The sequence below is a fragment of the Setaria italica genome, chromosome III (assembly GCF_000263155.2).
Source record: "Setaria italica strain Yugu1 chromosome III, Setaria_italica_v2.0, whole genome shotgun sequence".
In the NCBI taxonomy this organism is placed as follows: Eukaryota; Viridiplantae; Streptophyta; class Magnoliopsida; order Poales; family Poaceae; genus Setaria; species Setaria italica.
In genome coordinates this window covers 3,489,086-3,497,790 of record NC_028452.1, presented here as the reverse complement: position 1 = coordinate 3,497,790, position 8,705 = coordinate 3,489,086, and the positions used below count along the sequence as shown (strand labels likewise).

At 47.2% G+C, this 8,705-nt stretch overlaps 2 protein-coding genes across 5 annotated transcripts in view; one reads left to right on the top strand and one right to left on the bottom strand.

The window, feature by feature from the left end:
- Positions 1–953, top strand: part of LOC101769977 (1,4-dihydroxy-2-naphthoyl-CoA thioesterase 1) — a 6,123-nt gene extending 5,170 nt beyond the window's left edge. Inside the window, exons 3-4 of one of the 2 annotated variants that reach the window (XM_004960368.4) lie at positions 527–684; positions 878–953. In XM_004960368.4, the coding sequence (XP_004960425.1) occupies positions 527–682 (156 nt within the window). In that variant the 3' untranslated portion in view covers positions 683–684; positions 878–953. Of the gene's footprint in view, positions 1–526 lie in introns of both variants that reach the window. The other variant, XM_004960367.4, reaches the window with a different exon arrangement.
- Positions 1–2,589, bottom strand: part of LOC101770644 — a 6,976-nt gene extending 4,387 nt beyond the window's left edge. For 2 of the 3 annotated variants that reach the window (XR_001393144.2, XM_004960369.3), the window contains exons 1-4: positions 2,107–2,587; positions 1,354–1,404; positions 1,137–1,270; positions 953–1,059 (exon numbers count right to left, since the gene is read on the bottom strand). Coding sequence is in view for 2 of the 3 variants with exons in the window: in XM_004960369.3 (XP_004960426.1) it covers positions 996–1,059; positions 1,137–1,270; positions 1,354–1,404; positions 2,107–2,376 (519 nt within the window). In the remaining variant the exon portion in view is untranslated. Of the gene's footprint in view, positions 1–581; positions 880–952; positions 1,060–1,136; positions 1,271–1,353; positions 1,405–2,106 lie in introns of those variants that run through there. The other variant, XM_012844350.2, reaches the window with a different exon arrangement.
- Between the last annotated feature and the right edge of the window lie 6,116 nt (positions 2,590–8,705).

Sequence of the window (8,705 nt, the reverse complement as noted above, 5' to 3'; positions counted from 1 at the left end):
TCATCTATATCGTGCAGCATAAGTGTTGGAAGTATTGATGAGAGGAATAGTCGTCTTCCTTGTTTTGAACAATATTGTAACAGTTTCTCCAGTTCGATGCTGAAATATATAGTCCACACTAGAACCTGGTGCTTTCAATCCTTTACTACCTTTTTCTTCCCGGTAATTAGCAGGGACATATTGTACAGGGGACCATTGGGTTCTTCTCACCAAAGAGTAATTCGGCATCCAGCTAGTGGTGGGAAAGCTCCACATCTATTGGCAAGAATACTTTCTTGATTCCAGCACCATAATCTATATTTAGTGTCAATGCATAATGTTCCAAAAAGGCCAAAATTGGTTTGATAGCTTCGTCTCGCCGTAAATGTTAGTCTTTTGGAATGGGATAACTAAATCGTCTACGTTTAATACTCCTAATTAGTATCTAAACATTTGATGTGACGGGTGCTAAAAATAAGTCAGTGGAAGAAAACGGGGCCTTAGTAAAGCTCAAACGTTCAATCTAAAATTTTCTGCATTCTTGAAGGTTTGGGAGGTCCAGATATGGAGGATAGATCCTTCCACATCAGAGTGCAAAGATCTGGTCTCAACAGCAAGGGTTACCTTATTAGCCAACCTATCGACCCCACCAAAGATGAAGAGCTTTGAAGAAGGCCTCAAGAAATTGTCATCAAAGTTGTAAAGGCATGTTTATTACATATTACGTACATCTTACAAACATGGAACAAAACATCTCCTAGTCAACAAAGTCAATCCTTTGCGGAAAGTTTTGGGCTCAGGGCACAATTTGTTACTTGCGTCACAGCATAATTCCCAAACAGAAGCTACTTGGTACTGCAATAGGCTTATGATGTTTCATGTTCATGCAAATGTGCAGGACTACAGCGAGAAAGCATGTATAAGTTCATCAAGAATTTAAGGAGGAAGAATAAACTCAGGATTTGGGACTGACATTTCACTTGCAGATTAATTCATGTATTTCCCTGTTTAGGCCATCAAGTCCGAGAACTTGCTTTAGTACTAGCCTGCTTCCCAAATCTACTTATTGTGAGACTCTTCCTGCATAGAAGCAAAAGGAGAAACAATATAAACACCATTCCGCAGCTAAACTTTGGAGAGCTTATCAAATGTATTACCTAAGGTTCTTTAGCTGGCTAGTTAAATCATTGACCTCCAAGAAGGACAGCTTTAGTAAAGATAGAGTTCCAGGTGCCTCTTCTGCAACTAGTTTTGCCAATTTATTTGCTGCCGTTTCCAACTTATGCAGAGCCTGATTCAAAAAAGAAAAAGCAATCTGTTTCACATACTCGTTGTTTATAAAAATAGTTATAATTATTTAGATAATTCACTCACTCTGCATGCTGAAAACGATAAGATAGTCAGTGACAGAAAGCAGCTCATCACCTGAAATTAGGGTCAGCAGAGTAGACTAAATTCCAGGTTGCACAAGGATTAGGATGAAATTTTATTGTAGATAATGATGAATGCAGAATTTATATGAAATTACAATGCCCAACTCAAATTGGGTTCAAGTTCTGTCCAGGCAGCTGCGGCAGCTACAGTTGATTTTAACCAAGCACTATCATGCATTTTGCTATCCTCTAATCACTTAAATGATGATTTCTCTTTCTTTTACAGTTACTAATGACTATTTGTGACTAGAACAAACCACCCAAAAATTGAACCGTCCATTCATAACAACAGTGAGATTAAAATTTGTAGCTCCAACCTAAAATTTGTTGCCCATTTCCGGGGCGTGAATTTTTCCCCGTTCATACCGCAAGAAGTGAACTGATTCCTGTAAACTTGCACGCATATCTTTCTATCCTGGCAAAAGATACAGTTTGACTCTTGAGGTGCACGTAGCAGTTACAAATCGGTAGCCGTTTACCCTGTCCTGCTCTTTGATATTGCCAATCTTGAAATTTACTGATATAATTTATTCCTAACATCTACGTATCACAAACAGAATCGTTTCTTTATCAACCAACCAAGAGCTCGCACCAAACAGCCTGCTTACTGCTGGACCAACCGCTCCCCACTCCCCAGCACCAAAAAAACGAAAGCAAAATCCAAAGGCTACAGGTACAAGGAGAGGCGTCATACCGCAGCGAGAACGAGGAGGAGTAGGGCGAGCCCCGTCTCCGCGTCCCTCCGGACGGAGCCAACGGCGGCAAGCGCGGGAGGATGATGCGACTGCGCCGCCACGAGGCGCGGCTGCGGCTGCTGGCGGTAGCGCACGCTGGCGCCACGTGCTAGCTCGCAGGAGGTCCTGGAAGCGCACGCAAGTCTGGGGACGAGACGGCGGCGGAAAGGGCGCCACGGCGGCAGCTGCCTCACCGCCGGCGAAGAGACGAGAGCAGGTGGAGAGCTCATGGGTGGGTTGTGTTGTGTGAGGCCGAGTTGGATGGGCCGTCGCAGAATAGTGGATGGAACTTGCGGTTTATGCGTGGGCTGTTGGATTTTGTGGTCTGGGCCTTCGCGAATGCAGCTTCGTACTTAGCCCGGCGGTGAAATAGGTGGCCCAGTTAGAGCATCAGTCTCGCAATAAATGTTTTCCGATATCCTAATATCACTTTGTAGTCTCCCAATAATCAGAGTTAGGGTGAATTATTGAGTTGTTCCAATAATTATTGGAAATAATGAAAGGTAAATGGAGACCTCTGCAGCTGCAAAACGTGCATGGGTCGGTAGGTGATGGGACTCCGATGAGAAATTGAAAAACACGAAGCTGCTGGAGCAGAGCTATGCTCTCGAGCCTCTGTCTCGCGTAAGAAAATGCATGCACGCATGCATGATACGGGGCGAAACCAAACATGTCAAGGTCGGCCAGTTCCTGCTTGTCAAATCTTCACCGTAAGAAAATTTGTTCTCTTCAGCCCAGTTGCCATCGCCGGTTGGTATACGGACAAGATACAGAGCAGACTTTTGTTAAAATTCTCTTGTGATACGAATGATGGTTATGAACATACAGTATTTGCTAAAGAATTGTGGAGATGTTTCCTGGAGGTTGTGTACCACATCACAACAACAACTCTACGTTAATCATCAGCCTCCATTATCTAATCGTCAAAACTCTATCAGGAGATGGTAGCGGCTATGTCCGGTGGCAGTGGGGATGCTCACTTTGGTCACCATCACCAACGACCAGACCGCCCCGGATCCGATCTGCTTGGCCGGTGTGGTGGTGTGTCGGCGACACCAGGGTGGTGTGGCCGACTACGGCTTGCTCGGACGCATGCTAGCGCCATCATGGTGGTATCATTGGCTGCGGCCGTGCAGAGGCGCTCACCATGGTGGTGGGTCTAGAGGCGCCGGTCTCTTGCACTGTTGTGACGATGCGGGTGAAAACCTAACCCTCCTTGGGACGGCGTCGATGGCTCCATTGGCATCGTATCCTTCCTGAAAGCGACGTCGGGCATCTCTCGTGCGGACCTTGGCTCCTGTTTGGTGAGGTCGGCATGGACGCCGGCCTTTCCTGCCGGATGAGGTGGGTGAAAACCCAACCGAGCTTGGGCTAGTATTGACGACGTCTTCAGCGTCGTGACCGTGATGTCAGGCAATTCTAGTAGAAAGGTTTGCTTCGACGGTAAGGTTACCGAGGGGGCTTTTTCTTTCTTTTCCTCTCTTTCTGCTTTCTTCAAAAGAAAAAGAAAAAAGATCAAAAAGAGGAGGATCCAGTCGATGATCTTGGTTATGTGGTGGCTGGTGTCGACGTCCTAATCTGACCAGGTAGAGATTATGGAGGCTCGTGTCGATGACCCAATCCGACCGGGTGGAGTTTAGCTGAGGTTCATGTCGATGATCCAATCCGACCGGGCGGAGTTTAGCTGAGGCTCATGTCGATGACCCAATCCGATCGGGTGGAGTTTAGCTGAGGCTTGTGTCGATATCCTAATCCGACGGGGTGGAGCGTTAGGAGGCCGCACAGCGGCAGGAGTTATGCTCGGCATGTGTTGATGTCCCAATCCTGCCGACCGATGTGTCGTTGAGTTGAGTTAAGTGTGATGGCGTGGTCCGGCATGTGTTGATGCCCAAATCCAACCTACCGGTGTTTGCGTTGTTTTTTTCCATTTGTTGTTTTGTCTAGGGTTTCATCTTGTTTTTAATATAATTGGTAGTTCTTCTTCCTGGTTCGTTTCAAAGAGGAGATGGTTCAGTTGATTCTACTGGATTACTGAAGATTATCCGGATCACACCCGTCCAGTTTAAAACACCTGAACTGACAAATAATTATCGGAGGCGATGATGGCTTTTGGTCAGCGCAATCCGGCCTGGCGCTCTTACTAATATGCAACATGCAAGCCACTGTTCCTGTTCCTTTGTTCAGCGCACGCCAGGCAGGCACAGCACATGAGATGGGATGCTGGAGGATCCGAATCCGATTCGATCAATGGAAGGCGCGCATCGAATTGAACAAGCGCAAAAATATTATCAACAGGCTGTAGGTATGTACTACATACAGTGCAGGACAGATCCGTATGTGTCTATAAATTCAATGGGCACGAGGCTAGCGACCGGCTGGATCACCCACACTCGCCCCCAGTCCAGCAGCGAGATCAAGCGAGATCGGCCGGCTGGCACTCATGGCGGCAGCTTCTGGCCTTGTCGGATCCGGCGGTAGCCGTCGTCCTCTCCCTCCCGGCGCTGCTGCTGGCCGTCGTCCCAGCTGATCCGGCGGCGGCTGCGACCCGTCCCGCGATCCTACGCTGGCGGAGCTGAGCTTCTGCATCGGGGATCTCCTAGCTCCGATGCACGGGGCGGCGACGACCTGCGCGAGCTGTTCCCTAGAGATTGCTGCGGGACCGTCAGGGGCAGCGTGGCGTCCGGGGAGAGGTGCGTCTGCGGGTTCGTGAAGGAATCTATCGTGAGCAGGTCCGTCTTCTTCGTCCCGGAGGCGTTCGAGCAGGTGTGCGGGGATATCAGCCTCAAGCAGCACTGCAAGGATCGTCTCTGAGTTCTGGCTGTTGAGGCGGCCGTGCAGTATCTTGTGTGCTTTTCGTTGCTTGCTCGTGTAAGTGTGTCTTCTTCAACTTCATGCGATTCAGTTGTGTCTGCGCCCACGGTTGTTTGCATTGCGTTGCCAGGAACTGTAATGAGCTTCCTTTCGCGTGTCTCGAATCTTGCTCCGATTTCCGATGAAAGTTTTTTTTCTCTCAAAAGAAAAGAATTGCCGATGAAACGGATGGGCCGTGGGCCGTGGCAAGTGGAGAGCAAAAGTCAGGACTTACAGCAGCGCTGGGGTTCTTTCTGGCTTACATACAGTAGCAGATCTGAAAAGAAAAAGAAAAGAAATGCACATGTTAGATCATTGGTGCGTGGATGTACGGTGACCGGTGACGAGATACAGACACTAGAGTCGATCAGTTGGCAATCCTGAGAGAGGCTTGGATTAGCGGAGCCACGATGGGGTTAGAGATCGAGGAAGACGGCCGACGGCAGCGGAGATGCCGTACGTCGTCCGCCGGTGGTTCACGGGGATCATGGATCGCGAGAATGCAGGGGCGGCGGAAGATCGTCAAAGTTGGAGGCAGCATTATATTGCAGAAGAAGTGAGTTATTGGCCCACATCAAGCCACAAACTCTGACAACTCGACTGTAGCCGGAGGCTCGAGGGTAGCTAGGACCGTAGGAGATGGAGAAGACGAGGATGCATGATCACGCCGTGGACGCCGGCATACTTGCCTGCAGCACCGGTCGACAGCGACCGCGACCCATGTGGGCGATGGGGAAGCTTCAATCCTGAGCTGTAGCTAAGCTAGCAGTACTCGTAGCTAATTCGCTCGTTCTATCTCGTCGTCCTAGCTAATAGAAAGAAATAGCTGACGACGCCTCTTCCAAGTTCCAATCCTGAGCCCTGACCTATCGCCGTGCCGGAACAAGCACCATGTTTTTCAGCCCCCGTCGCGAGCAGTCAGTCACGACGGCGTCGCGTTCCCAGCTTGGAGACCGATCAACTGATTCCGATAATCCCGCGGTCCATTTGCGTGCCGCCAGTAGCCGGCGACGGCGACGGCGGTGACCGCACCGGACTGGATGGACCACCGGAAATATCCGCCGGTTCTGGATGTATACGGTTGGACGGACGATCGTCGTCGACGACCTGATCATCTCTGTGCGCGCGTGACCTGGTACGCGGCGCGGTCATCATACATGTCAAGGTCGGCCTCGGCCAGGAGGTTCTCTGTCAATCTTCGTCGGAAGAATATTATTGTTCTCCAGCGCCACCACCTAGTCGGCATTGCCAGTTAGTATACGGCCAAAATATGGAGTAGACTTTGTTATTAACAAGACAACAAGTTTTCATAGGGAGAAAATTAGGTGAACCGTATCGTATACGGTTCTTTCGTCAGCTTATCCTTTCCGCTGAAGTACTAATTGCACACCATCTACGTAGTATGCGTCGAAATGTACAAGAGTCCTAGCTAGATGGTATTATTTTTTATTAAGCTATGTTTCTTTTAGCTAGCAATTCTCAAAATAAGTAAGCCAAGGTCCGAAAGCTCATGGCATCTTTCCCTCACTTGACTCATTGCATGTTGACTCGATGGGGTGGGATGCTGGGACATGTGCCATGGCAAGAAACGATGAAAGACAGAAAGAGTGTGTTGTGGAGTCTGAGCAATTTGGATTATAGAATCTAGATCAAAAGCTAAGTTGTTTGAGGTAGGAATTATAGAAGGGTCCTAATAAATAAGAATTTAATTTAGAGCCAATAATATGGATTAGACACATGTAAGCCTACGCAAGAGAAGTATGCTATGTAATCTCTATCCATCTGTGATAGACTTTAGTTACGATTACTCTGTATGCTTTCCCACCCCATTCATAGTTACTTCCCCCTTTGCATAACGCCTCTCTATATATTAGTGTTTGTTTTGTTTAGTTGAAATTTTGATTATTTGAGTTATGTTGTTGATAGTTAACGTACGCGGGCAAGTGGCCTACATGGTGACGTGTATCATACATCTACACATTGGGGTAGTTTTCTCCTTATTAACATTATCAAAAGGGGATAATTTTAAAAGCATATATACGAGTACTTTGGGATGTTTTTTGATAATGACATAGGAAAGTAATTTGGATGCAAATATAGGGAATTACTTTAGGTTATTTAGGTTATTTTTAATAATGGTGGAAGTGAGTTATTTACATGCAAATTTGGTGCTTAATTATTACTTCATACTATTTTTATAAGAACATAGGCGAGTAATTTAGATGTAGACTTAGGGGTTAATTTAAAATATTTTAGATAAAAGAAGAGGTGAGTATTTTTTTTTACAAAACACAATTATAGGGAAGTTATCACAATTATAGGTGAGTAATCACCGTCGCTTCCCACTGCCACACTAACCTCTTCATCCGCCCTGATGCTCCCACCCAGTCCTGCTCCAACAGCCGTGCTCCAAAGTTCGAATCTAGAAGGGCACGATTAAATAAAATAATTGTAGCCAACTTCTATTTCCACGTTTGAAGCCTCAGGGAAAGTACATAAGCTTAAAATTTTGAGTTGAATGCACTTGATTTGGAGATCACAATCAAATATATGTACTACCCAGCGCGGATCCATCCTACGCCAGACTTCCACGTCCGACCGCGGCTAGTCGCTCTCCCAACTAGTAACTCGGATGAAATCAAAAGATACATACCACCTAGCTCTCTATAACTAACTAGCTGATCCTTCCAATGCACCACCTCGATGTCCTTTAATTTGGCCGGCAACGTTTAAGTCGTTGAAATAGTGAGTTATGGGTCCCTCTCGCTTAAGAGTTAAGCCAAAGCTTAATTTCCTTCTCAAAAGTCTCAATCGCCACCGCTAGAGCTTAGGTCCACACAAGTCTCTCTCCCTTTGGCTTTTTCACCGGATCGAGATATTACCCTCTTGCATCCACATCTACCAGTTGCAACTTGATTGCGAGTACCAGCCCAAGTCCAGGCTCCGGAGTGCAAGCCAGGGCGCCGCTATCTTTTACCGGCTGAAGCTCTACCTACCTTTGGTGGACGTTTTGGTCTCTCCTCTTGCAGCTTCGTTCTTGGCTTGTTGATCCCTTTCAGTTCTAAAGCTTTCTCTCTCCACGTACGTGCATGTCAACACGTCGTGCTCATGCACATGTCCATCACCTTTTTCTCCCGGCCAGGCCTCCTGTTGCTTTCACCTTTAGGGCCCTCCCCTCCTTTATGCCTTTCTCTTTCCCTGGCAGCATGTGTGGTTACTTAGCTTCTTGTTATTGACCCCAATTCCGTCGTCGTTTGCGACCTCGCGACGACCTCGGTTGATCCTTCCCGTGTCTCATGCCCTTGTATGGTTCTGGTTCTGGATCGATGACCATACTACATCTCCGGCAGGCATTCCTTTTGAAACTATAAACAACTGTAGCCTGCATATAATAAAGCACATGCTGCATGAGGCAGAAGACGTCTTGCTTGCACTCTTGACTTCATTCGCCGCTTAGCTTGGACTTGTTAGAGGCTAGCTAGGGCTTGATCTTGGAGGACGACAATTCTGCGCAGATCAGATCTCTCCGTACTTGAATTTCTTTACCACCTTTGCCTAATTCGAGCCCCTTTTTACACTAGATATAGCAGGAAATGCTGGCTAGAGTGGTTTGCCGAACAAGTCTTGTTCATGTGGATATATAATATATGAATCTGTGTTTCTCAATATTTTGTTGCGACCAGGATCTGCAGATAATTTGCCACCACTT